Raw genomic sequence first — 27,994 nt, 5'->3', positions numbered from 1 at the left:
GGAGGAGTTTGCAGGAGGCAACCCTGGCACTGGAGTTAGCTTGCCCTTGTTTGCCCCTTGCTGGTACCGCCCACCACCGGGTAAGTCACCGAAGATGCTCTGAGCTTGTGTTTTGGTATCTATAAAACGAGGGTTCTCCCCGTGCCCCCCGCCAGCTCAGAGACCACTGTGAGGATTAAACGAAGTCAAGTGTGTGTGTCACTTAGCAGCCCTAGAAGTGTTAGGTAGACTCCGGACTTTTTTTTTTAAAGTTCAAGGGTGATGGTCTACCTGGATGAACTCTGACCTCGGGAAGCCTCGGGGATTGAAGACGGGAATGCAATGATGCCTCCCCTTTCACCCATTGTTCTCATCCCAAACTTCCTAAGAAGCAGGGAGGAAGCCTAGCAGATCCAAATACTGTTGGGTAGTGTGGGTCAGCAGTCCCTTGAGCCATGGGAACAGAGGGCAAGTGTCTCTGGGCAAGTGGCCTGTTTTCCCCTGCAGGCACACCTCTCATCACTCTCAGCCTACAGTGGGCCAGCCTGGATCGGATCATATTGTCTAAGCTACACATCCACCACCTCTTCCTCTGTCGTTCCTAAGGAGCGGGTGGTACCCAAGAGGTGGCAAAGGCTTAGGGGCCGGGCTGTTTCCTTCCCTACCTAGTCAGGCCGCTGTGAAACAGAGATCTCTGGAGAGTGGCAACAGCAGGCAGCCTGGACCCTCTCCGATTGGAGTGTGGTTTAAAATACCTTTTCAGGGTTCAGGTTCCAGGACCCTCGAGTCTATGTTCTTCTATGCTCGCCTCCTAGTGTTATCAGGGAGGAAGTGTAGTGTGAGCATATGTGTGTGAACCTGTCTGTCTCACAGTGGACAGACAGAGGAAGAGTGAAAAATTTCCCAACCCTACCTTGGAAACCAGTTGTGCCTGTAGGACTCAGAGTCTGGACCTGAGTCTGGGAAAGAGCTCAAAGTGGCAGGAAACATACTGTTTCAAGGCTGTGCGGTACGGTGTTTTTAAGTTCCCCATTTACCCTGGCAGCACCTTCCATTCCCACTCCCACTCTCCACAAACGGACCACAGATGCCTGCCCGGGGCAGTTGCCCTGGCCACGGTCACAACCATCATAGTTCCTGGCCCTGGAAGTCTGCAGTTCTGCCTGGCTCGCCATCTAGCACTCAGCCGCATTCTAGGCTGCCTTGTGTTCTACTTCCCAGGGTATCCCCCAAATCTGGAATAGGACAGCAGGGGATCGAGTCTTCCTCAGACAGGGGCGCCCTGCAGGAGGAAGCATAAGGGAGAAAGAGGAGATGGGACACACATCCAGGAAAGGCCAAACACACTGGAGGATCCCGCTGACCCAGAGCCGCAGCTCTCACCGGGTTCTAATTGCCACCTTCACTTCTTGCAACTCTTGTGTGCGCTTGCCCTCTGCCTTGAGGGACAGCCATTCTGATTACTATCCAGTCCCCTCCTCCTCATCCCTGGCAGCAATGGCTCCAATGTCCCCCGAAGTCACTTTCTTCCTGTTTTTATCTCAGGACCTAATCCCCTGCCCCCCGCCCCAGTCTCCTGTGGCATGTTGGGCTCCTTAGAGGACTGGCTTGGAGATGGAAGATAGCTTAGGTAAAACATCTCCCCTTGTTCGTTTCAGAGTTCTTTTGGTCGGACAGATCTGTGAGACTTCCCAGGAGAGCACCCTTGGGCTCTACTCACCCTGCTCCTTCAGGTAGGTGTGTCCCCAACAACTAAAAGCTTCCTAGCTGTCTCTGTGCGTTTGAGTGGCAAGGAGAGGTCGCTGCAGGGTATCAGGCAGAAGAAGGGCATGAACACTGCCCAGTCTTGGCACACGTGGGACCCATAACAGCAAAATCTTTGGCTGGTACTCTGGTATGGGGGATAGGGTGAGAACTAGAGCTCCGGGTCAGTGGGGTCCTCCAGTGATTTGATCTTCCTGGATGTGTGTCCCATCTTTTCCCTTCTGCACACCCCTGCTCCCTACCTGTGCCTCCTGGAACGTCTAGCTTCTGAAACTCTTGGGTCCTGAGCCTCCTCTCTCTATCTGGATTCTGGCTTCCTAGTTGCAGTAGTAAATCCAGACAGAGCTGGCTGTTCTCCCGGCTCTCCTGCAACAATCCTACTCGCTCTGGGTCTCTTGCTGCCAGATCTAGCCTTTCTGTCCAGCCAAGTGCCATGGCTCCCAGCCCCATGCCAGGAGGAACACCCCAGATGTGACAGCAATGTTTCTCCTGTGATAGAACTACACTGTGCCATGCTGTGGATCTGTGACTCCAGCTGGCTTGCATGGCGACCTCTTCAATGAGGTCATGCGATGTTGGACTCGCCTTGTTGGACTGAACTAACTGGTATTCTTCCCCATCTCCCATTTCATTCTCTTTTCCCACCAACCCAACAAGGTGCCGGGAGCCCAGGTGAGCCCAGGTGAGCCCAGCTCTGTGAGAACACTATGGTGTATCTCCGGTGACCTGGGATGAAACCACAAGCATCCCAAACAGCTTCTCCCGATACCCCATAATGATATCAGGCCCTGAGATCCTTGCCCACATCTTAGATGCCTGCTATGCTCTAGAATCTTGTAGGAGTTGCCCTGGACTTGGAGTCATCCCATCGGCATGCAGCCACAAAGTTCACGCTTGAGAGACACACAATTAAGCTAATGAAAACCATCAGACACACAGACACACACGCATGCACACACACATTAGGTTTTAAGTAAGTTTACAATTTTGTCTTTGGCCACCTATGGTGCATGGGCACCAGGTTGCACACATCTGTGAGGAGATGGACAGGAGTCACTTTTCCTTTTATTTTTAATTGTTTTGAGGTTAGTAAGTATTTCAGGGGTGGTTGGGATGGCTCAGTGGGTAAAGACACCAGCTCCTAAGCCTGACAGTCTGAGTTCATTCTCTGGGACCCATTTGGTGGCAAGAGAGAATCAACCTGCCCCCCACCTGTCTTCTGACTTCGACAAGTATACCATAGCATGTGTGCAACGTACATCACACACACACACACACACACACACACACACACACACAGGCACGCAAAACAGATAAGTAAATGTAATTTTAAAACTTACAAAGAGAGCTTTCAGATATGCATAGAAGTGCACATAAAGCATTACATTTTAATGGAGATGGATAGATAAACGTGTCACTCAAAGAAAGAACATCACTCCTACATGATGCTGCATGTTCCTGTCCGCCAACGGCTTCATCTCCTCGGTGATTTTCCTTGTTTTTGTTTTTTGTTTGTTTGTTTTTTGTTTTGTCTTTTAATCAAAGTATGTATATACGGCATATTTACGTATGTGTGTATATAGGGCATATTTACGTATTGTGTATATATGGTATATTTATGTATGTGCGTATGCACCTGCAGGTATCATAATCCATAAGTCTGAAACTAGCTGCAAAGGAAATATCAGTAATCTCACTCTTGATGTGTAACAGTTCTCAGGAATAGAGAGACCCGGAGCAACCATCTATGTGACTTTCTTTTGAGAATGACAGTGCCATATCCTTGCCTACCTGCTCCCACTCTTCCTTTGTCCCAAAGCTCTTCATGATGTTAAAAACCAAAGTGTTTGTACCATACATTTGCCAGTAGCAGTAGCTGTCCAGGATGAGACTTCTCTGGGCTTCCCTCGAGGAGACGTCACATCCATACTGCCTTATGGCCAGTGTTCGAAGGCTGGTGTTGGGGTACAGTAAAATCAGACTAATGAGCGTTGAGATTCCACAAGCTGCAGAAACCCACTCTCTCACCTACTGTGCCTGAGCCTGAGGCAGAAGTAGGCTCATCCCTATCTGAGAAGCAGGTGCTCATCCCTCATCCCTGAGAAACAGGTGTTCATCCCTCATCCCTATCTGAGAAGCAGGTGCTCATCCCTCATCCCTATCTGAGAAGCAGGTGCTCATCCCTCATCCCTATTTGAGAAGCATTTACTTATCCCTCATCCCTATCTGAGAAGCAAGTGCTCATCCCTCATCCCTATTTGAGAAACATTTACTTATCCCTCATCCCTATCTGAGAAGCAGGTGCTCATCTGTCATCTCTATCTGAGAAGCAGGTGCTCATCCCTCATCCCTGAGAAGCAAGTGCTCATCCCTCATCCCTATCCGAGAAGCAGGTGCTCATCCCTCATCCCTATCTGAGAAACAGGTGCTCATCCCTCATCTCTATCTGAAAAGTAGGTGCTCATCCCTCATCCCTATCTCTCTGCTATTTTCTTCCTGACCCACTTGTCTCAGGTCAGAGAGGCCACTCAGACATGTAATGGCTCTGAGAGGGCTCACAAGAACTGAGGGATTGAGTCCAAGAGCATTTTAGGGAGACCTGAGGTATCATAGAGACAGCTCTGAGCCTCACGAAAGTCAAGAATCAAAGTCAGTCAGCAAAGCCGGGGCCAAATTTACTAATGGAAAAGAAAGGTCAGCCATTTCTCGAGAAGGGCGTACGAGCAATCCCTGTCTCTCCCTTTTCCTCAGGTGTGAGGTCCATGAGCTGATAATGCCCGCTTATAGAAACCGTCTCCGAAAACAGAATTAGCTAATTGGTCATGACTCACATGGCTCAGAAGGACATCCAAACTCACACAAAGTGCACCGGAAACAAAAATAGAAAGACACCGCTGAGGACACAGGGCCCCAGGCTGCCTGGCTGCAAGAGCAGGCTCTCTCAGGACAAGAGCTTGGGTTTACACACCACTGTTCTTCCCCTGTTCCTTTTGGAGGCCACACTGAGTAAGGCACTGGCTCTGATCTGCCTGGCCAGGGGATGTGCCCACATTTCTTCAGATCACCCCCAAAAGCAGACCATCTCTCCTGATGAGGACAGCTGCTCTCCCAAAGCAGCCAGCAGGCATAGGGTTTGAATGAGGCGTGGTCCCGAGCCTCGTTCTTTCTGTCTTGGTGAGGGCGGCCATGCAGCAAAGGGTTCCGAAGAGCTCACACTTTGTCTCCAGGGAAGCACTCTACCAAAGAACTGTCACCCACTTTCCACCATGAAGGGAAGGGTAGCCGGTGGCTATACCAAAGGAGCCAGCCACATCTGACCTTGACTGTGACCTCCCTGCTGTTCTTACAGGGATGGAGGCAACAGCGGCCAGCACCTCCCTGCCCGACCCTGGTGACTTTGACCGGAACGTGCCCCGGATCTGTGGAGTGTGTGGAGACCGAGCCACAGGCTTCCACTTCAATGCTATGACCTGTGAAGGCTGCAAAGGTTTCTTCAGGTGAGTCCCCTCTGCAGAGGGAAGGGAAAGAGGGAAGCATACCTTTTCCTCAAGAGGGCCCTATGCTTTCTGAGGAACATAGCGGCTCTCCCAGTTACAGCAAGCAACAGGGCCTTTTCTCTTTGGGTCCTCTCTGTCCCGCTGGTGTCTGGTGTCCTTGTGAGTGAACCTCCTCCATGCTGAGGGCTGCGGCTTCCTCATTTTAAAGCCGGTCATGTCTTTGGGGAAGCCCCAGAATTTGGCTTTTCCGCTTGCCTCTCTATCCCTCTAAACTCTTCCATGAAACGAGAGAGACTTCAACCTGACCTCTTCATTCTTAGCCTGCTTTACCCCAGTGAACCAGCGAAAGCTTTCCAGTTAGTGTCAGGGGAGTCCACCACTCCTGTCAGGTCAGTCCAGGATGGTGTCTCCTCTTTCTTTTCTATTATTTATTCTTCCCTCATATATTACATGCAGACCGCAGTTTCCCCTCCCTCCTCTCCTCTCAACCCCTACTCCCACAACCCCCTTTTCCCTGGTCCACTCCTCCTCTGGATCCCTTCAGAAAATGGCAGGCCTCCCACAGCTCTCAACCAAGCAGGGCACATCAAGGTCTAGTTCTTTCTTCTTATGTGAGCCCAGGGATTGCAGGCACTGTCTGTGGAGAGTACCGGGAAGGTCCAAAGATGGCCTCAGGCAAAGCCAGAGATGGAGGGCTAGAGAAGATGGGAGGATGATGGAAGGATTTGGGAAGCAGGAAGCTTGAAAACTTAGCATTCAGCTTATATTGGAGAGAGAATGTTCCAGAAGTCACTCCCTGGGAAATAACTTGTGACTGCAGGTGGGTAGACAGAAGAACAGGGCATTGTCAGGAAAGGCAAGAACAGATCAGGTTCAGAAGCAGGCGGTAAGCTCAGCCTGGCAGTCTGAGGTGGGAGGAAGAGGTAGGTAAGCTCCCCTGGCTTAGGGAACGAGAGAATCTGCTTCAGGTCCCTGGGGTGGGCCACTCCTCCATCCATCACAGGGGTCTGACTCACCAACCCTTTACTCGGGAGCCAGTGTTCCGTGGCCTGGAGCCATTTTGATCTCTGGGCACTAGGGTTTCTATTGGTGCTAATTACCTATTTGGCCTGGCATGGGCTACCCTCTTGGATTCCCAGAAAGCTGCTCCCTAGTTAGGGAAACCAGACCAACTGTGCCACTGGCTGTTGTCTCGTAGTCACATCTGTCAGACCTCATGGCAGTATGAAGCCCACACTGCTGGAGGGTAGGTCTTCCAGAGTTCAAGTCCTATGTGCCAGGTGCCACCTGGACTCCATGCTGGCAGGGCAGGTGTGGCAGCCACCTATGGGGAGAGAAGGGAGAGTCTGGGTACACACTGAAACCAACACTGTCATAGAACTGGTCAGGGGCACGTTGAGTATTGTCCACGCTATCAATGTAATGCCCTCCTCCTTGCTGAATGCCGCTGTTTTTCAGCTAACCGACTCTACACACGTGCCCGTATCTGAGATTTACTGAGATGATATGCAGAAAAGAACTCTGGAAGGCACAGAATGCAGGGTGACTTATGACTTTTCAGCCACACAAGCCAATGCTAATCTCTCTTGGTGGAATTCTGCCCTGAGAAAAGTTTCTGTAGCCATCTCCCAATACCCTTCCTGGTATGTTTTCTTTCAAACACTCACCCACCAAACTTGACTGGACATAAACCTAGGAGCTGCCACATTTGAGACTCACCAGAGGTCATGTTACCAATCTCTAAGGGACTCCAACATCTCCTGGGGCTGTTTCACTCATTGATGGCGCCCTTACTCCCAAGTCACCTCATTCTTCCTCTCTGTCTTTTCCCCTGAGACCCAGCTATAGAAGATGGAACCCTAAGGGGCGATTTGGTGGATCAGGATAGCGAAAGCCCATTACTCACTAGAAGAGACCTAACTCCAATACGTTTGATTGATGACCCCAGAGAGATCGCTGTGGCTTTCCTTGAATTATGTTTGGCCTATAAATAAACGTAAACAAATTCATATAGACACAGGTGATGCTTGTTGTGTGTGAGTCCCATATTTGAAAACGTTCCGGGGCTGGGGATTTAGCTCAGTGGTAGAGCGCTTACCTAGGAAGCGCAAGGCCCTGGGTTCGGTCCCCAGCTCCGAAAAAAAAGAACCAAAAAAAAAAAAAAAAGAAAAAGAAAAAGAAAACGTTCCCAGCTGCCAAAATTTACCAGGATCGATCCTCGACACACCTGGGCTGTCCTTTATGGACGCTACAGAGCTGAGTCACCTGGCACACTCCCTCTCGGGAAAGGCTGGGCAGGGACACCATGCCACTTTCTGTTCTAGCTCTCACTCTACACAAACATCTTTGTGTTTTTGTCCTCCCCGCTCCCAGCCCCCACCCCCGCCCCTGTAGACCTGGAGAGCATGCTAGACAAGTGCTCTACCACTGGGCTACCTCTCCCGCCACAGTGTCCTTTTAGCTGTCTACCGACTTACTGCTGGGTTGTCTGTTTTGGAATTTTTTTTTATAATTATTGGTGGTTTTGTTACCTAAAATGGCTCCTAAGTTTAGTAGTGAAGTGTTGTGTACTGTTAAAATTCGAGAAGCCATGGTGCGACTTGTGGAGAAACCACATGCGTTGGGGCAAGTTTCATCCCCTCCGTGCATGCGACGCACTTTGCTGGAAGCTCACTGCTAGCAAACCAACCTTGTATGTGTCTCAACACAAAGACTTTAGTTAGAAAACATATATGAATCCAGATGACAAAAAAATGTTGTAACTCGAGGCTCACAGGTGACAGTGCAGCATTCAGGACTCCAGGGTTTTCAGTGGCTTCAGAGACAGATCACCGCTCCTGTGGTAACAAGAATTGGCCGTATTCTTCCTCCCCTCACCCAGTTCACATAGTTGCCCGAATACTCCATAGACTTATATCCGCCTATTCGTCAAAAGGCAGCTGGTGCCTTCTCTGTTAGACACAGCCTCCTTGGGACCACAGAGGTCCTTGAGACCAAGATACAGTTCTTCAAGAGCTCCCTCTATCCCCTCACGGCAGCTATGGGGAGGATTTTGCCCTGGGCTGCTCCCAAGCACAGAGGCAGGCTGTCTCCTTCACCCGTTAGTGTTTGGTTTGGGTTCTAACTACTGAGATACTGGTTATAGTGAGCCCAGGACACCCAAGGCTCAGTCAAGTCCAAGAGTGATTATGAAGTTTGAAGTCTGGGTCATGGTTCAGTTGCTCTGTGGTCAGGAGTTAAGAGTCCAGTGCCGGTCAGTCCCTCCTGTGGACTGTTCCACATTCTATGCACTTCCTGTTCTTCTGGAGAACATGAACACCACAGATGATATTTCTGGTGTAAATACAAGGCCTGCAAAGTAAACTTGTGGATGCCCAAAGTGTCAAGAAGCAGAGTCCAAGAAGGTCCCAAAAGGTGACAATATATAGAGCTACCTCACGAGATAATAATTATAGTGGATAATCTATAATAGGTTGGTGTAGAAAGATTTCTGGTCATGAATGGCTCTGTCTGAGGGTCTGTTGTTAAAACAAAGGCATAAAACACAAAGAAGATTGTCCCAAGGACTCTCTGATAAAGAAAGAGATCAAGGTTGATGAGGAAATTTGGGTGGTTGGGGTGGTCCTGGAAGCTAAATTGATAGTTCATTGTTTCCTTTTTGCCTTCCCCCATCCTATTAATATCTGTTGACAGAAACCTTGTAGGCTGGGGGTGTAGCTCAGTGGCAGCGTTTGAGTATCTTGTTCGAGGCCCTAGATTGAACCCTGATCCTGCAATCAAATAAACAAACAAAAGCAATGTGAAACTGGGCACTGTGAGTTCCAAAATAGGGGGGAAAATGTGTTTTCTTTCATTTGCCAGCCCCATTGTCCTCCGTGGCCTTGCTGATTATGGGTCTTCCAGAGCACAGTGGGTGAGAGAGTCCAGGAACACAGGGAGTGTTCTGCTTTCAGGAACATCGCCCGTTCTGTCTGGCTCTTCTAAGAATTCTCTGTGAAGGAAGCAGGGAAATGGGGAACTGTTCAGCTGATTCAAGCACAAAGTACGTAACGGAAGTCGAGTGGGTAGAAAAGATGGCCTTCTGTGGGCACACATCGGTGACTCACTAGGAAGTCGTTGCTACCAAAGAGAACTCTGCCCAGTTCAGCTCTCCCATGCTACAAGGTGTGGATGGTTGTTGACAGACGGCCCCAAGAGTCATGTGCTTAAAGGAAGGAGACCAAAACATGGAGGGCAAGGTCAGTTGGACTGTCAAGAGAGACAGCCACACAGACACAGAGGAGCTTCCATTTCCTTTGGACGTTGTTCTTGGCATCATTAGGAATTGAGACCATGGGAATCGGGGTGCTAATCTGAGCTATGCATGAATTCACTCTCATACCCCGGGTATAGGCAGAATAAAGCAGGAGGCTCACATGGCCGCATGCTACCCCTCCACTTCCAACCCACTCAGCCAGGGACTGCCGGTCACCCAGTCTTCTTCGCCCCAGAGGAGTCCTTCACATGACCTCTACTTCTGCTCTTGTGTTGGGAAGGCATGAATTGGATTGTTGCTCTATTTTGGGCCGAGAGGTGATAGATTCATGACGGAGAGCCTAGAGTGTAAGGACGGAAGCGTTGGAACCCCACAGATCTTAACTACGTTAAGTTGTCAACCTTATTAACTGCGGGGCATCAAGCAAGCGTGCTTACCTCCACTGTGCCTCCTGGCATTGCTTGTAGAATAAAGATAATGATTATTCCGCCAAAGAACGAAGGGTACTGGGGAGAAACGCCAAGTGTTGATGAGGAAGACTCTTGGGGATAATAACTGCTAGGGATCTCTTGTGATACCTCACTTTCTGAGCCCCTTTTCTCTTTGTCTTTACCGTGCTGACTTAGATGCGTGTGAAATGGGTTAGCAGGGATCTCTGTCGGGAGTGGAAGGGCGGGAGAGGCTCAGGTAGAAATAATTAAACATCAGATAAAACCTGACGGCTAAGCCAATGAGCTCTGAGGGAACGTCCCTTCAGTCAGTCTCTGCAGCTGGATTGTGGTCACTGCCAGGGCTGTGGCTCTGGACATCAGGTAAAACAGCCCGCAAGGAAACAATGCTCTGGGCCTCTGCTGTCTGTTGAGTCTTGGGCTGGGCACCGGAAGAGTGAGCTGGGGGCATGACGTCGGCTTCCAGGGTCTCAGGGTGTCAAGGGCAAGGGTGAAATTGACAGTCTTCAATCTCCTTGACACTCCTGATCTACCCACAGGGCGATCTCTAGCTTGGGCATTTAAGGGTTCATGCCTTCTGCAATGTAGTGCTACGGTCTTGACCAGTGTTAACCTTCCTGAAAGTTTAGATGAGCATCTGCCAAGACTCCGTCAGTATCGCTGCAAATGGCCACGCCACGGGGCATGCTTGCTTTGCTCTGCCCAGCTTTGCTGGGCTGTATCTGACAAAGAGAACTGGTCTACATGTGAGGTGCGCAGTGTATTGTTCTCTCTCTCCCTTTCTCTCCCTCTCCTTCTCCCTCCCTCTCCCCTCCCCTCTCCTTCTCTCTGTCTCTCTTTGTCTCTCTCAGTCTCTGTCTCTGCCCCCTCCCCCTCTCCCCCCCCACTCCCTTCTCTGTCTCTGTCTCTGTCTCTCTTTGTCTCTCTCAGTCTCCATCTCTGCCCCCCTCCCCCTCTCCCTCCCCACTCCCTTCTCTGTCTCTGTCTCTCTCTGTCTCTCTTTGTCTCTCTCAGTCTCTGTCTCTGCCCCCCTCCCCCTCTTCCTCCCCACTCCCTTCTCTGTCTCTGTCTCTGTCTCTCTCTGTCTCTCTGTCTCTCTCTCTCTGACACACACACACACACACACACACACACACACACACACACACACCATACTGTGAGGTGAGGTAAACACAACAGTCAACTTAGGTGGTGCGCTCCTGACCTCACACAGTCTCCCCTACCTAGGACTCCGCACAGCTCCTGTATCCTGCCCAGACACTGGGGTCTCTAAAACTCAGCCACAGTCAGAACTGAGCGGGCCCTTGACACCATGTTGCTGGCAGAAGCCACCCACTTCTCAGTCTGAGGCCCTAGCCCCTGGCACTTTATCTTTTTGTGAACTTCTTGTCTCTCTTACGTTTTGATGAATTGATCTCTGGCACGAGAACTGGCCAGTGTCCTCCCTGACCCCTGGCTTTCTAGAAACTGACTCTATATTTAGCCTGGTTGCACCACCCCCGGTCCCCTTCCTGAACTAGGGTATAATTGCCTGCCAGCCAGAGAATGACAGGGTTCGGACCCAGGAGCAGCAGAGGCACTGGGGCTCCCGTGGAATGAGAAGGCTCTTGTTTCTCAAAACCAAACTCGCTCATAGGCAATTAGCTTTGCGGGGAGGCGGGGTAGGGTGTGGATCTTTAGGACAAAGCACAGAGCCAGGGCTGGGTGGCCTGAATGCCCTGACTCCTTGTGGGCCAAGACTAGATGCCAGCCACATGTCTAAGTGCCCATAGAAGGTGGGAGGACAGAGAATGAATTGGTCTCCAAGCCAGCAGGGCCTATGACCCAGAAAAACGTCTTTATTAAAGAAGACACACCTAAAAGGCCAGCTCTGGGGGGCTCGCGGGTCGGAGAATGATGCAGCCAGTGAACTCTCTGTGGCTTCTAGAGCATGAAGTCAAAATGTCATCTTCCCACACACCATTCCTTCCCCCTGACTCAATATTTAGAACTCGGGAAGAGTCTTAACCATACCTTAAAATAATAATTATAATTGAAAAGCTTTCTAAAGCTTGTGTTTTGAGAATTATGACAACACCCATGGGACAAATGTGCAACTCTGTCACATTCCTTGACTTGCCTGCTATGACGGGCTGTAACCTGAACCTTTCTCTCTGAAGCCGCTCTTGTCACAGCGTTCTACCACAGCCACAGTCCCTCACCGAGGATCGTAGGCAAGACCCCTGGAGCCAGAGGAGGAAGGGCTCTGGATATTCTGCCTGGTGTCTAAGAAGCCCTCTGCACCACCAGGGACTGCTCAAGGCTTTGCTGTGCCGCTTTGAAAGGCACATAGAGGAGTGCGTCTTGGCACCCGTGGTCTGGGAGGGTTCACAGCCAGGACTTTTAGCTAGACACGATGGTGGGCGGAGAAGAGAGCAGCCACATTAAGACCTCAGACAAAATGCCTAGTTGTGAGCAAAAAGGAAATGAGAATTTGCTCTGAATTAGAAACATCTGGTCTTTCCAGGAGGTTTGGAGACTCGTGGGCATTTGTGGGAACAGGTGAGACCTCAAGAACCATGTCGGGAAGGAGAGGAAGGGAGGTCACATGGCTCATGTCCTAGAATAGAGCAATGTGGCAACTCTGACCTCATCCCTGGGTAACCCTGATGGTTCCCAAGTCGCTTTTGTATTCTGCTGTGAAAAGGACTGTCCTTGTAGCAGAGGCATATATGCAAAAGTTGAAAGCTTCTTGTCCCCGCAGAGGTGGACACTAGCATGCCACCCAATGTCCCCACTAGCTTTTACAAGGAGAGACAGGGGGTCTAAACTTAAAGTCTCACCATCCCTAATAGCCTGGCATCATCCACGTTCACCACAACCCTAGCTCTGTGGTTGCCCCCTTGTGTAAGACAGCTCATCAGTGGAGGGTACTAGAGCCAAAGTCCAAGGCCGATAGAAGGTGCTTCCTTCATTGTGAGCTGTGCTCAAGGACCAGTTGCCTGGGGCTGTTTATTGAGCGCTTTGAGTGTCTAAGCGTTGAAGGCAGGCCAAGAAGATAGAGGCTGAGCTCAGATCCCTAAGACTCTCCGATCTGAAGCCTTAATTTCTTACTGAAGATTTTCTTTTATTTTTTTAAGATTTATTTATTATTATATAAGTGCACTGTAGCTGTCTTCAGACACACCAGGAGAGGGCATCAAATCTCATTACAGATAGTTGTGAGCCACCACGTGGTTGCTGGGATTTGAACTCAGGACCTCTGGAAGAGCAGTCAGTGCTCCTGACCACTGAGCCATCTCTCCAGCCCACTGGAGAGTTTCTTAACCTCGGCAATCCCATCTGTTAAGTGAGGTGTTCATACCAATAGTCTTTTGAGTGTATCCAAGGGTCTGTGACTGTTGTTGGTAGTCACGGGGCCTCCCTCTGCTGTCTTTTCCCCACCCATTGGCCAGTCTGGTGGCTGTCGTCGTCTCAACCCCCATATTCCAATGACTGCGAACTGCTAGAGTTTGATTGGCAGACCCAGTGCAGGGTGGGCTTGGGGGTCACTGAGGGTGGCCCAAGGGAATAGAAAATGGGCATCTGAGGGCTTGTAGTCAGGTCTCCATAGTTACAGCCGCTGGAGGCTGTTCTTGGGAGTTAGAAGCAAGAAGGCCAGCAACTCGGTGCAAAATTGTGCTGTCCCATCAGGCGGAGCATGAAGCGCAAGGCCCTGTTCACCTGTCCCTTCAATGGAGATTGCCGCATCACCAAGGACAACCGGCGACACTGCCAGGCCTGCCGGCTCAAACGCTGTGTGGACATCGGCATGATGAAGGAGTGTGAGTATCCGGGGGTCAGGTGGGAGTGGGGTGCACAGCTATGGTCACAAGATGGCTGTGGTTACCTCATTCAGGTTTCTCCACAGAGCCCCAAGGACCCTGGAGCAGGGCAGGGCATGGGCGAGGCAAAGCTGGTGACAGTGCGGTTTGGAATATACCAAGGAGTTGTGGGAAAAGAGAGAGCCCATATAATGCAGCAGGTGCTGGGAGGGGCTCATCTGGGCCCTTGGACTGGAGCACTTCCATTCTGCTTTCTTTGCACGGTGCTGTTGGCATCTGAACTCAGACCCCACACCCTGGCTCCAGGACATAGCATAGCCCATGTCCTGCCAGTCCGTGGGCCTGCCGTCACTCTCCGAAGTCCTCTGGGGTCTGAGAACATAAGGAAGGAGCATGAGGCCGAAGACCAAGAAGATACACCAGGAGCAGACCAAAGTCAGAGAATAGAGAGAGGATCTTTCACGGGAGCAATAAAACACGCTTGTCACTGGGAAGCGGAGGCAGAATCACCTTGGCCCTCCTCCGTCACTAAGGCTCCTCCGACCTGATCCCAGCTCCCAGCCAACACCGGCAGCCCTGGAGTTTCCAGACCTTGGTTGCTGCTCATACCACAGCAGCATGCAGGTCTGGACATGTCATTGCTGCTACCTAGTCACTGCCCCACCCCACCCCTTGTGTTTATACTGGAGAGTGAGGCTCGGAGGCCCAAGGCTAGCTAGGTGCTCTCAAACATTCTTAGTGGGATCTGGTCTGCACCTCGTGCTCAGGTGAATGCACAGAACTGGCCGACTCTGTAGTGCAGGCTACCCCTTCAGAGAAGGTTCCTTCGTGTCCTGAGGTCCCCACCACCCAAGAATGGCCCTGGGTTCCATTGTTGGACTCAGTGGAATAGCTGTTGCTTACTCTTGAAGATCCTCTGAGGCCCAGAAAAGACAAACACCAGGACTGAGATCCGATAGCAAGCCAGTGGTTACCGGGGACTACAGTCCAACTCAGGACCTTTTCCAAAACCCACAAGAGCTCCACAGGCAGTACCCCAGCCCGCAAGTGCCGAACCAAGATACACGATATCTCACGATGCTGCCAGACAGACAGAAGTAGATGGCCTCCTCCAAAGCAGCTCTGGGTCTCATCTAGGTCCTCCATGAAGTCTCACATGTCCTGTCTTGCCCTCGGTCTGGTGCTCCCAGCAGGGAGCCGTAGTTGGAGAGGAGGAGAGGCCAGGGATCCAACTAGAATGGAACCATTTCTCACCACTCTGGAGGGACACGTGTCCCCCAAGAGATACAATTCCTGCCTTGGATCTAAACTGTGTCCAGCTTCTAAGTCTGGGCTTGAAGTCCCTGGCTTAGAACCCTCCAGAACCGACCCCTGCACTGGCTTTTGTCCCTCGAGACTTTGTCTCTCCTCTCAGAAACGATCGCTCTTTCCAAACACTGGGAAGGGGACTATATACCCAGTCTCTCTCTCTCTCTTCTAGCCAGCCCTTGGTAGGGAAATGTGGGAAGTGGAGGAGCACAGACAGGTGGCAGGAACCAATGTTTATTGACAACCTGCTATGTGCCAAATACTGCAAAGAGAACACAGATTTTCTTAAATTCTCATAGCCCCCGAGCATGTGAATATTACTTTTTTTTTAGCAGCTAAGAAAGTCAAGAGGATTAACCTGTTATGCCTCTGGGCTAGCATGATAACTGGGCTAGCATGATAACTGGGCTAGCATGATAACTGGGCTAGCATCTATTCTGCCCTAGGTCTGGCCTGTGGGCTCCTTCCTTAGGAAGCCCCTTAGGCACTCCCAGCAAGTCAGAGCTCTGCCTGCTGCCCCAAGGACCAGACTTAAGCGTTGTCCCTCTGAAGATTCCTTCCTCTGTCTTCAAGTCCTAGATGGTTTCATGCCCTTAGAATCCAAGACCTTTTGTATTTGAAGTATGATTCTTACTCTTGGACATAGGAGGTACTCAGTCAATGTGTTCAATGATTGAATGTCACCTCTCACCATGCTTCTGTCTCCAGAACCCCATCGGTCCGTCTATAGACCAGCAAGCTTAGCCTAGATCTGATACTGTCTGTGTCATTCATTTGGGAAGAAAGTGTCACGTCTTCTCCTCTGGCGTTTTGAGGTCACCGGTGACATCACGGTCAAAACTGTTCTGTGTTTGCAGATCTTGGCTTCCCCAACTTGAGCCTGGGCTTCATTGGCTGGGGAACATATTTTACCTGCAAATAACTGTACAAGACTATATCATGTCCCCCAAGGGATCTGCAAGGAGAGGAGACAGCGGCACGTGCTGACAGTTCACCAGATCTCTGTTGCTAGGTTTCTGGCTTCACTTCAAAAGCACATCCTCCAACCAGCAACAGGAATATCTGAGTGTCAACTCACCAAGAAAATCATTTTCAAAATGCCTAAGAGGCTAATAGGGCCTCAAAGTAAAATATTTCACAAACGGACAACATCGTAGGTGAATGGTGTGTGGTTGTCCCAAGTCAGTGTTGCCTTGCGGTGCATGGCCACTAGTCAATGCAAGGAGTGGGAAGACAGATCGTAAAGATTAACTTCGATCTTGTTTATTTGTTTGTTTAAGCTGGGGCATGTCATAGCACACATGTGGAGGTCAGAGGACAGCTAGGGGGAGTCAGTTCCCTCCTTCCACAATGTGGGTCCCAAGTACTGAGCCCAGGGCGTCAGACTTGGCAAGCCACCCTGGTCTTTCACCCTGAGGCGTGCTGCTTGCCTCTGAAGGTTAACTCCCGTCGTCTTTGCCTTCTTCCTGTAAGCCGGTGACAGTCTTTGTCCCTTTAACGGTTCATACTCTTTAGCTTCACCTGGGACACTTTGTGTCAGGACTCCAAGTCTGAGAAGCAGAATTCCCCTGAGCTGTTCAGCTGGGTTCGGTTGGAGGCAGACGGACTGTGGGCATCACCATTCATTCCAGAACCAGACTGCCCAGGTCTGAACCCTGGCTCTCCCACTGTTAGCTGTGTTACCCTGAGCACACCACATACCTCTCTGGGCCTCTGCTTCCTCTTCTTCAAAGAAGGGATACGGGTGATACTTACCTAAAGGATGCTTATATGTGACTCCCAGGACAGCTTGAGATACAGAGCAAGACTCTGTCTCAAAAGAAAAAGACACATGGGGTGGGAGGGACAGCTCAGTGGCTAGAGCATTGGCTGTTCTTCCAGAGGACAGGTTCAGTTCTCAGCACCCACATGGCAGGACTGCTTGTAACTACAGCTCCAGGGGATCTGACGCCCTCTTCTGGCCTCTGCAGGCATCGGACATGAATGTGATGCACGATGCAGGAAAATCACTCCTAAAATTTAAATAATAATAGTAATAATAATTTTAAAAAGAAAAGAAGCCATACTTCTAAAAGCAAGCACTGATAATCAGAAACAATATGTAACCTAGCAGAGATGTCAACAGAAGCCCATGTCAAGTCACACAAAGACCACAGAGCATACAATTCTGGGGTCGTCCCTGCGTCTGCAGAGTCTGAAGCGTCATCTGAGAAAAGCTTTTGGTTACTCAGGTGGCCCCGCACAGGTCAGTCTGTCTTGGAAACATTTTGATGAGGAGTGTTTACAGCGAAGAGGTCGGCTTTCATGGGTTATTCTGTGAACCTGCGTGCTATGGGTGCCGTTCCTGACACTTTGGAGTACAGTCAATCGGGTGCAGTCCTCTCTGGCCTTCTCTGTGCTGTGAAAATGTCTTCCAGAGTCCATCACAAGGGCACACTCTGTCGGTGTCGGACTACTTGGCAAGCTCTGGGGCAGACATCCCTGGCGAAGCTCTGTAACGGGAGAAGTGTAAAGAATCGTAAGTCATAACCGCTGCTCCTAGCATCCCAGGCTCTAGAAAAGAAAGCCTTGGGTTTCTTGTTTCTCTGTCAGCGTTCATTAAAACCTGTACTAGCTATGAGTCTTCGAGAGTGGGAGACGTAGGTACCTGTGAGTGTGGAAAAACACTGATCACGCAGGAGTAGGCGAGCGCACAGCCCCTCGGGGAAATCAAGAAAGGCTTCCTGGATAAGGAGGCAAAAAGCTGGCCACTAAAGAAAGACTAGAATATGCATAGCTGCTGGGCAGAGAAGACCGGGGGACAGGCATCCAGAACAAGTGTGAACAGGTCGTGTTTACAGCTCAGCCACGCCAACGTGCCTAGAACAGAAGCTGTGTCCAAGGACGCAGTTGGACTGAGTTAGGAAGAAGTTGGAGCATGGAAGGCCTTGACTTCGATTTGATCCCGGCGAACAGGGAAGATGCAGAAGGTTCTAGGGAGAATAACATCACAGGATTCTGGAAGGGCTACTGAAATCAGTCAGGCTCACCGACATGCCTGTGGACGCCCACAGCGGGACAGCAAGCCTCCTGAGCACCTGTCTCTTTCTCTGCCCGCCGTACACAGGGGCAGGAGAGACCAGACACCTAACCGTGGTTCCACCGGCCATGACCTCCAGCCCTTTCTTTCCTAGGGATGCTCCTGGCCTCCTAGCTCCTTCCCCCAACCCTGCCTGACCTCCTAGGCGTTGAGCAAACACCTTCTGTGGGAAGAGGGCTGGCAGCTCTTTGGGCAAATGAGTCAGCCACCTGGGCGTGGCTACCTCCCAGCACTGCTCCCAGTCTGTGTGCCCTGGGAAAGAAGAGTCCGTCTTTCCCAAATGTTTCCCTTTCCTGCTCTACCTGTGGCTTTGATTGTCCCCTCTGGCCTACCATAGGTACTACGTCAGCCCGGCCCCGCCCTCCATTGACTGCCCTCATCCTCTCCCTCCATGAGGGGCTGAGGTCAATGGACTTTTCTTGAAGCCCAGAACCCATTTACTCTGTGGTTCCAGTTCCTTCTCCCGCTCTTGTGAAACTCCGCAGTTCTGTAGGCAGACGCCCTGGCAGCTTTGAGTGCAGAGCGAGTAGGTACAGGCTGAGGGCCCTAGTGCCCACTCCTAACGTCAGGCTCTGCAAGCCCTGACCAGGCGGTCTGTTTGCCTGGCTGCCGTGCCAGGCATCCTGCTCCCGCCTGCTCTTACAAGCAGCTGCCCAGCGCGGGGTGTCAGGTGCCATTGCAGAAGCCCCTGTACCAGCCTGCTGGTGACAGGATCTTCCATGAGCGGTTAGCTACCTACTGCCAAGTGGAAAGGGTGCCACAGACCAGGGCTATGGGCCTCCTGCCTCCGGGGAGTCCAAGAGGGCTCAGAACATTCCGTTGTTTTGCGGAGAATCAAAGGAGCAATGTGTTTTCCTGTGGTTTAGAATTCCATATGAAAATGGCTACTTCACAGGGGTCCGCCTGAGCATCTCACCTCCAGCACAGCAAAAGCTTAGTTATGGACCACGATGCATGGGCAAGGGCTGGTATTTATGCCAGGCATTTCCCCTTCTCCATCTCTTCTCTCTTCCTCCCTTCCCCATCCGTCTCCGATAAAGAGACCTTGGAAAAGACCATGTGCCCCAAAACTGCTCACTTTTTATGAGCATGGGGAAAAAAAAAAGTCCAGAAATTCTGCTATTTTCCCCAGGTCCCACAACTGGTCCTTGAGAATCCAGACTTCCCAGTACCAGACTTCATTCCTCTCAAACCCTGTCCTCCCCTACACACCCGCCCTTTCACTATAGAAAACCCAGTGTTCTCCATGTTAAGGTATTGGAGTTAACATGGCAGCTGGGTCCCAAGGAGCCCATCCCGGTCCTTTTGTAGTGGAGGAAGGGTTCCTGGAGTTTTGGGCCATGACTCAGGACTCGTGTCTTGCCCCACAGTCATCCTGACAGATGAGGAGGTACAGCGTAAGAGGGAGATGATAATGAAGAGAAAAGAGGAAGAGGCCTTGAAGGACAGTCTGAGGCCCAAGCTATCTGAAGAACAACAGCACATCATAGCCATCCTGCTGGACGCCCACCACAAGACCTATGACCCCACCTACGCTGACTTCAGGGACTTCCGGGTACGTCTGTCAGCCCGGGGCTTGAACCCGGCTAGTGGAGAATCAGGTATAGACGAGGCCTGAGGAGCAGGGATGGAAGGTTGGGAACCAGGGAAGGTTCGGAGGCTGAGCTGCCCACTGTGAGCCCTCCCTCTCCCTGCAGACCTTCGCTGAACCCTTTGCTCCCAGAGGCAGGAAAGTGGCCCTCAAGTAGGGACCCCTTTGCCAAAGAGTATCCACCTTTGCTTTCCAGCCTCCAGTTCGTGTGGACGGAAGTACAGGGAGCTATTCTCCAAGGCCCACACTCAGCTTCTCCGGGAACTCCTCCTCCTCCAGCTCTGACCTGTACACCACCTCACTAGGTAAGGAGCACGTCTACCGAGAGTGCTGGGGGTATTAGAGCTCGCTTGCCCTGAGGCTGTAGGGATAGAGACAGAAAGAAAGGGGAGATGTTTATGCCCACTCGTCCTGAGGCTAAAGGAAAGAGACAGCAATCTCCCATCTGCATACTGTGTGTGGCATAGGGTCCTCCATACAGCCCTTCTTCCACAGAAACAGGGCTGGCTATGCAGTGCACATGCTGGGAAGAGACCGAGCTGGGGTTCTGGCTGTATAGATGCGCCATCTTGGTCCAATCTCAGCCTCTGAGATATACTCTATCCTTGACTTCCTCCCTGGAGGGACCTGGCGGTCAATATTCAATGTTTTGGTGCTGGACTCTTTGGAAGGTGGGAAATTGATGTAGGGAGGTGACCTATGATGGGGAAAGGGCCCGATGGTCTGAGCACTGGGGAACTAAACACCACTGCTTTGGACAAACTGTTGCCCACTACTCCTGAGAGTATAGCACACTGTCCCTTTCTGCTTTCGGCCCTCTTACACATTCCTCTGTCACCCTGTGTCAACCATCCTCGATCTGCCCTGCCCCTCCCCTTCTACCTCTCAACCAGTGTCCTCCTCTTGGGGCCTGGGAGAAGGTAGGGATGGAACCCCCACTCTGCCCACTCTGGGTGATTACAGCCTTCAGACATTAGACCTCTAGTCTCATGTGCACACATGTGCATGAGTGCGTATGTACATGAGTGTGTGTGTGCATGCACTCCCAGGCACACACACACTAAAATTTTCAAAACTTAAAACTAAAGTTTTAAAAGACTGAATAGTATTGTGAAAGTAATAACAAGTCAAAATCCCCTGCTATTGGATATTTAGATCGGTTCCTAGTCTTTTAGTTTTTCTCTTGGGTAAATATTTATTCCATTTCTTTTTCTTATAATGAATACATGCAAGTGGGATTACTCTACACATAACTGTAATATCTTTATCTCTCTTTCTCTCTTCCCTCTCTGTTTCTGTTTCTCTCTCTCTCTCTCTCTCTCTCTCTCTCTCTCTCTCTCATTTCTGTGTGTCTCTGTTTCTCTCTGTCTCTCCGTCTCTCTCTCTCTCCTGTGTGCGTGTGGGACCCCCAACCCATGGGGCAACAAGTTCCCCTTTGTAATGTTCAAGTAGCTAAGGTAGAGAATATCTTTATTTTCCAACCATACATTGGAACCAAACATAAACTTGATTCTGGAATTTGTAAAGATTGAAGCATCAAAAAAAGTCTTTGTGTGCCTGTATGTGTGCATGTGCATGCGTGTGCATGTGCATGCATGTATGTGTGTGTGTGTGCACATGTGTGTGTATGAGCAGGTGCTAAAAGTAGGCAGATCCCTGTGAGTTCAAGGTCACCTTAGTTTATGTAGTGAGGGTCAGCCAAAGCTATAAATTAAGACTCTGTCAAAACAAACAAACAAACAAACAAAAACAAAAAAAAATGGTTTTAGAGTTTAGCCCCTCCATCCACCTCTTGAGAACTAATGTTACAGGCGCACAGGACCACGCCCAGCAGCAACTAGAGGCTTCCCACTCCAAGTTTCAAACTGCTTTTTAGATTACCTGCACAACTATACCTCTTCAGTAGCGTCCATCACTGCAAAAGAGTTCTTGATGCTTCAGTCTTTAAAATACCATCATCAGGTTTACGTTTGCTTCCGGTGCACAGTTGGAAAATGCAGATGTCCTCTACCTTGTAGTTACTTGGTCATGACCAAGGGGAGCTTGTTACCCCATGGGTTGAAGGGCCCCAAACACATTTTTTAATTGAGATCAATAGGAACGGCATGCTTTGCAAAGTTATTGCTAAGAGGGATTTTTTTTCCCTGACTATCTCTGGCTCCTTGAATTTACTGCCTCTAACAGCTATAAGAAGAGATGGGGAGAGAAGAGACCAGAGGGAGCCTTGGGAGGAGCAGACCCTGGAAAAGGCAGTCACTATTGGATCCTCACAGGAGGGTCTGGCCCGGGTGTCCTTAAACAGTTCCACCTCTTTCCTCCTCATCCCCAGACATGATGGAACCATCCGGCTTTTCCAACCTGGATCTGAACGGAGAGGATTCTGATGACCCGTCTGTGACTCTGGACCTGTCTCCTCTCTCCATGCTGCCCCACCTGGCTGACCTTGTCAGTTACAGCATCCAAAAGGTCATCGGCTTTGCCAAGATGATCCCAGGATTCAGGTAAGAAGCTCTTGCCACGGGCGGAGAACTGTCAGAATTCTGTGAGGACTTGGGAGATGCTTGGCTGCTTCCTCCAAACACAGCCTCAGGCTCACCCCAGAGTGCCTGACCAGAACCCCTGGACTAGACCAGGACTATACTTTTGCACATGTAGCTGTCCAGCATTATGTTGAGAGCCATCCTCACTTTCCAGAGGATGAAGTGAAATCCCACCGAGGTTTCATGGCCACCTAAGATTCTTTTACGATGTCAGAACTAGCCCAAGGACCACCCCTAGCTCCTGCAGTGGTTTCCTACTCAATTCCTCTGGCTTGCGACTAGTCCTGACATCATCCCTTTAGACTCGATCCTGCACACGCACTTCTGAGGCCAGGATGAAATAACAGCGAAAACAACATGTAGGACTTAGGGACTTGTGGAAGAATTCAGGAATCTTAGAAAAATGGGGTTCACTGGCATACATGACCTGGCCATTCTTTACTCAAACCTGACATTTATCAAAATATCATCTCCTGGTCATTCTAAGCTTTCTTACCAAGATAGGTAGATAGGAAGAATCCACTAGAGTAGGCGTTTTGCTGTACAGAGTCCTTCACACAGATTTTCCCGTTTACATCAGTTTGTTTCAATAGCTGCATTTGGAGCTGGGGAGATGGCTGGGTGCTTAAGAGCGCTCGCTGTATAATCATGAAGACCAGAGTTCAGATCCTTAATACCCACATAAAGAAACCCACGCCAGGACTGGAAAGCGGGCTTAAGAGCACTGACTGTTCTTCTGAAGGACTCAAGTTCGATTCCCAGCACCAACATGATAGTTTACAACTGTCTGTAACTCCAGTTTTAGGACATCCAGTGCCCTCTTTTGGACTCCACAGGTACTGCATGCATGTGGTATACAGATGTACACCCAGGCAAAAATACCCAGATATAGAGATTTTTTAAAAAAAAAAAAATCCAGACTAGTTTGGTACAAGTCTCAGCATTCAGAGGTAGAGAGGATTCCTAGGGCAAGCTACATCAGCCAACTTGAGGGCTCAGGGGACCTTGCCTCAATATATAAAGTTAGAGTGATCAAGGTGGGGTACACAGTGTCAACCTCTGGCCTCCATACACATGCCTACACATATGTCTGTACACATATAAACATGCACACAGAGACCTGCACACACAGAGACACCCTATAGACTTATATTATAAAATATAATATGCATGTATTGTATATATTATATGAATATAATTATATGTAAATATAAATGTATGTATATTTATATATCTGTATACACATATATACATATAAAAATAAGATAACAGCCTGTATGTTACTTATACCTGAATATCCATGCAGTGTTAAATATTTTTAAAACCATGCAGTATTGTCACTTTTAATATATATATTGAAATATGGTTAGATCTATATTTGTGTATATTTAATATCTTCACTCTTTCCAAAAGTTCGTCAGGTACATTTCTGTAAAACCCGTACATAATGTGGTCAAGAGATAGGAAGAAGTCAGTCAACACAAAGTCGTGCTGTTGTCACTTCCTGTGGGAGCAGTACCACTTCCTGAACACTGAAGCTAGGGTCTGGTATTGGGTCCTGGGAGCTGGAAGTGATTTGTCCCTGGCTACCTTTGGGTAGAAGCTAACAGGAGGTGACTTTCATGTTTTTGCCCCACACACACACAAACACAGTCACACACACACAGAGGCACACAGAGACACACAGTCACACAGACACACACAGAGACATACAGTCACACAGACACACACACACAGAGACACACAGAGATACACAGTCACACAAACACATACATACAGACACAGAGACACACACATACACAGTCACACAGACATACATATAGACACAAAGACACATGCACACAGAGACACAGACACAGAGACACACAGACACACACACACACACACAGCCACGCACGTGCGTGTGTGCACATTCAGCTGTGGCGAAGGGAGCAAGGGCAGCTCTGTCAGCCAGCTGGTCACACTGAGGCGCCTGTGTGGGACGAGGCCCGGTTCACCCTCAGAGCCCTGCTGTGGAACAGGCAACACATTTCATTTAGCACGAGTTCCATCTCCTTCTATCGGACTTGAAGCTGCTATCTGCAAACGCCATGTCTTCCAAAGTTGTGTTTTGTGTAAATAACTGGAATCAAAACACTCCAAGGTACTGAAGTCCTTCCGGCAGCAACTGGCTTCCACCTGATTCTGAGGAGCACCCTCCTCTATGAGCACCATCTTCCCTCCCCACAGTGTGGGAGAGGGCGGACAGGTGGCCCCTGAAACCCCTGTTTGGTGTTTGGAAGCCGGAGAGGCAGCTTTTATTAAATGCATTGAACAGCATCTTTAACCCAGACCACCCAGCCCCACCCTTCCCAAGCACCTCAGCTCTCTTCTTCACTCTCTCCAAGGCCGAGACATCTACTCCTTCCTTTCCTTTCAGGCCTCATGTCCCCACAGGGTTCACTAGCTAAGCGCTGTAGCCACGGCTCAAGCGAGGGGCACATGAACAGACAGGAGAGCCGCCCAGGTATTGCTGCAACGTGGGCTAAATGGATGCTAAACACCCTCGGGTTGGCTTCTCTTTTGTCAGTGTGGCCTGAGAAGTTTCAGAGCAGGCTGCTTTATAACCAAAAATGGACCAGGCCTTGCCCGGAGCTCTGGAAGTACAGAAATGTGAATACCCTGACTAGACAGAAGGGATGCTACACCTGGACAGGAGCCAGCCCGGCAGCTCTCTGGGTCTGCGGTTTCCACGCTAAGGAGTTGTGTTTTTCTGAGAACAGTAGTTGCATCCCTGGCAACTTTGATCTCGTTGCCCGAAGGCAAGGGAGACAGGTGGGGAAAGGCGGGACGAGACTTCTGTGTGGGTGAGGGGCGTGGGGATGGGATGAGGCTCCCGCATGGGCATAGGACCAAGTCAGGGCAGGACTTTGATAGGCTCTTCTGAGCTTGCACGGCACAGGAGTGCACCCTTGGCTCTGCTCCCCCATCCTACCTCCCACTCTTCAGTCTGCTCCAGCTCACCCACAAACCTCTCTCTCCGCCGTGTTTCAGACGAAGTACATGGAGGAGGTGGTGTCTGCTGGGTTGCGCAGCTGTGGTAGAGACCGAGCATGCGCAGGCTGCTGTACCCAGCAACGTAGGGTACCAGACCCCAGCTGCTCAAGCCCGGTTTCTTAAGCTAAATGCTTGCCACCCACTTCCACTTCTGGGGACTCCTCCAGTCACAGGCTGGAGGTTGCGATGCTCCCTCGCCCTACAGTTTATCCTTCCATTCAGCAGCTTTCTTGTGTAAACCATGAGGGATTGAAGTTGATTAGAATATCAGCTCTGGCCTCCAGGGATCCAGGGTCTGATGGGAAAGATAGACAAGTAGACAATGGCTGCCAGGAGATAAGAACTCCGCTGGAAATTTGCTGGAGGTACAATACCGTGGGAAGACAGGCAGGGAGGGGCGGGCCAGACAGCAACAGAGTTCCAGGGAGCATCTCAGGTGCCCGGAAGTGGCCACAGCTGTGAATCGCTACTGTGAAGAGCACCGGGTTAGTACTTGCTAGAGCAGAGCGAGCTCCCTTCCCAGTTTCCTGGAACCATGATTAGAAAGTCCCTGCATTTCCCTGCTGTGGTGTAGTGTGGACTCCTGGTAGGTTTCCCTGACAACCTAGTCAGACTGTAGTCCGTCTGGATCACAAGAGACAGGGACGGACGGCTCCTATTGAAATCCCGTTTCAAGCAGCAGGCCCTGACTGCTCACTTTTAGACACCAGTTCTGAGCAATGACCTTCCTGGCAGTCACATGGAGGAGAAGTGAGAAGTAGCCAAGATGCCTCATATGTTGCTGTGTTGCAACATGATACAGCCTACCTACTAAGAACTAAGCTGGTTTTTATGGGCTTCTATACTTTTTCTTAATTCCCCAAGATTTAATAGCTAAAACTCAATGGAAGCGGTGTCAGCATTATTGGGTTTTGTTTTTTTTTTTTTTTTTTTTTTTTTTTGCTTTTGTCGTGGTGTCTCACTTCAAAGCTCAGGCTGGTCCAGAACTTACTATGTAGCCCAGGCTGGACTCAGACTTCCCATATTTCAGCCTCCTATCACTACACAGTTAGTTTTTACTTTTTAAATGTGCATTCAGTACTTAGATACCATATTGTTAATCTGTTTGTCAACGATAAAAGTAAGACAGTGTAATTCTCTAAAAAAGGCTTATTGGGTGAAAGTGCGTTCCAGCCAAGCCCGAAGGCCTGAGGTCATTTTCTCAGAATCCATAGGGAAGGAAAGACCAGAGAACTGATTCTCCAAAAGTGTCCCCCTGACCTCTACAAGTATGCCATAGCACATGTGCACACAATAGTAATGATAAATACATTTTCTTTTAAAAAAATTTTAAACTAGGGTTGGAGAGATGGCTCAGTGGTTAAGAGCACTGTCTGCTCTTCCAGAGGTCCTGAGTTCAATTCCCAGCAACCACATGGTGGCTCACAACCATCTGTAATGAGATCTGATGCCCTCTTCTGGTGTGTCTGAAGACAGCGACAGTGTACTCACATACACATGGCTACGGTTAGGATCTCTCACAGCTAATGCAGAAGTCTGGTGGTTTGATGAGCAGCTAGAACATGCACAAGTGTACTGTCCTATTGGTTAGGGACAGGCAGAATAACAGGCCATTGACCAGGCGCTGGGTAACAGCCTCACAGCTGGGTCCAGAGGCTGTGAGCTTGGCTCTTGGAGAACTCTGCAGAAGCCAGTCACAGCCGTTCAACAAGCCGAAGTGGAATTAGCCATGAGGTCTCTAATCAGAGCCTTCCAAATGTTATATCTGTGGGGTTTCTCAGTCTTGGCCCTCTAGCCATGGAAGCCGTTCACTTCCAACCCTCTATCAACTGTTTCCTGCATTTACATGGGGAAGTGCTGTGGAAAGTGTCTTCTGTCTACGGGAGACCTGCGGAGGAGTCTAGACAGTTGGGAAAGGAAAGGAAAGAAAGCCAGAAGCCAATTGGCTCCCCACTCCCAGCCGTTGCTTAGACAAGCCCAGCTCCTGACTCAGAAGATTGGCCTCTTGTCACACCAACCTGTTTATTGATCCTCTTGCATCCAGCATTCAGTAATCACTGTGGGGAAAACAATAAGGCAGTTAGGACTTGGTGTTGGCTCTCAGTAGCTTACAAACAAAACTTAGAACTGGGTGCCGCTGCAACCCCAGCTCTCAGGAGGCAGAGGAAAAAAACGCCAGCTGGGCTGGGCTACCTTGAGCCCCTGGTGTCCAGAAGAGGGGACAAAACAGAGAATGGAGGAAGACAGAGGCAAGGACAGGAAGGGAGAGGCCAGCTGGTGTCAGGGGGAGAGGCAGATTTCTGGAGACTGGGATGCCTCAGGACAGCATGCTGGTTTTTAGGCCAGCAAGATGGAGCATTAAAAGAAGTTGTTTCTGATCCCAGTGAGATGCTTAAAAAGATAAAGGGTCTCACTGTCAAGCCGGAAACCTGAGTTTAATCCATGAGACCCATGTGGTAGAAGAAAAGATTCTCCCAAGTTGTCCCTTCACATCCACCCATATCCTATAACTCACACACACACCCCTCCACATACATACAAGACAAATAATGTAATTTTTTAAAAAATCAAAGGAAAGGGACTAGAGAGACGGCTCAGCGGTTAAGAACACTGACTGCTCTTCCAGAGGTCCTGAGTTCAATTCCCAGCACCCACATGGTGGCTCGCAACCATCTGTGATGGGATCTGATGCC

The 27,994-nt window shown here is 50.0% G+C and overlaps 1 protein-coding gene and 1 long non-coding RNA gene across 6 annotated transcripts in view; one reads left to right on the top strand and one right to left on the bottom strand.

Annotated features, from left to right (window-relative positions):
* Positions 1–27,994, top strand: part of Vdr (vitamin D receptor) — a 51,994-nt gene that overhangs the window by 17,723 nt on the left and 6,277 nt on the right. The window contains exons 2-7 of one of the 2 annotated variants that reach the window (NM_017058.2): positions 1,638–1,712; positions 5,093–5,240; positions 13,617–13,747; positions 19,505–19,689; positions 19,922–20,030; positions 22,055–22,226. In NM_017058.2, the coding sequence (NP_058754.2) occupies positions 5,095–5,240; positions 13,617–13,747; positions 19,505–19,689; positions 19,922–20,030; positions 22,055–22,226 (743 nt within the window). In that variant the 5' untranslated portion in view covers positions 1,638–1,712; positions 5,093–5,094. Of the gene's footprint in view, positions 1–1,637; positions 1,713–5,092; positions 5,241–13,616; positions 13,748–18,291; positions 18,661–19,504; positions 19,690–19,921; positions 20,031–22,054; positions 22,227–27,994 lie in introns of those variants that run through there. The other variant, XM_063263005.1, reaches the window with a different exon arrangement.
* The window catches only part of LOC108351548 (uncharacterized), a 50,390-nt gene continuing 38,708 nt past the window's right edge, over positions 16,313–27,994 (bottom strand). For all 4 annotated transcript variants that reach the window (XR_010053082.1, XR_005487402.2, XR_005487403.2 and 1 more), the window contains 2 exons: positions 27,320–27,358; positions 16,313–17,547 (listed from right to left, as the gene is read on the bottom strand). This is a non-coding gene — a long non-coding RNA (uncharacterized LOC108351548). The remainder of the gene's footprint in view (positions 17,548–27,319; positions 27,359–27,994) is intronic.

This window comes from Rattus norvegicus, chromosome 7 (genome assembly GCF_036323735.1).
Source record: "Rattus norvegicus strain BN/NHsdMcwi chromosome 7, GRCr8, whole genome shotgun sequence".
Taxonomy (NCBI): domain Eukaryota; kingdom Metazoa; phylum Chordata; class Mammalia; order Rodentia; family Muridae; genus Rattus; species Rattus norvegicus.
The sequence above is the reverse complement of the archived record's forward strand: the minus strand, read 5'-3'. Positions and strand labels throughout refer to the sequence as shown.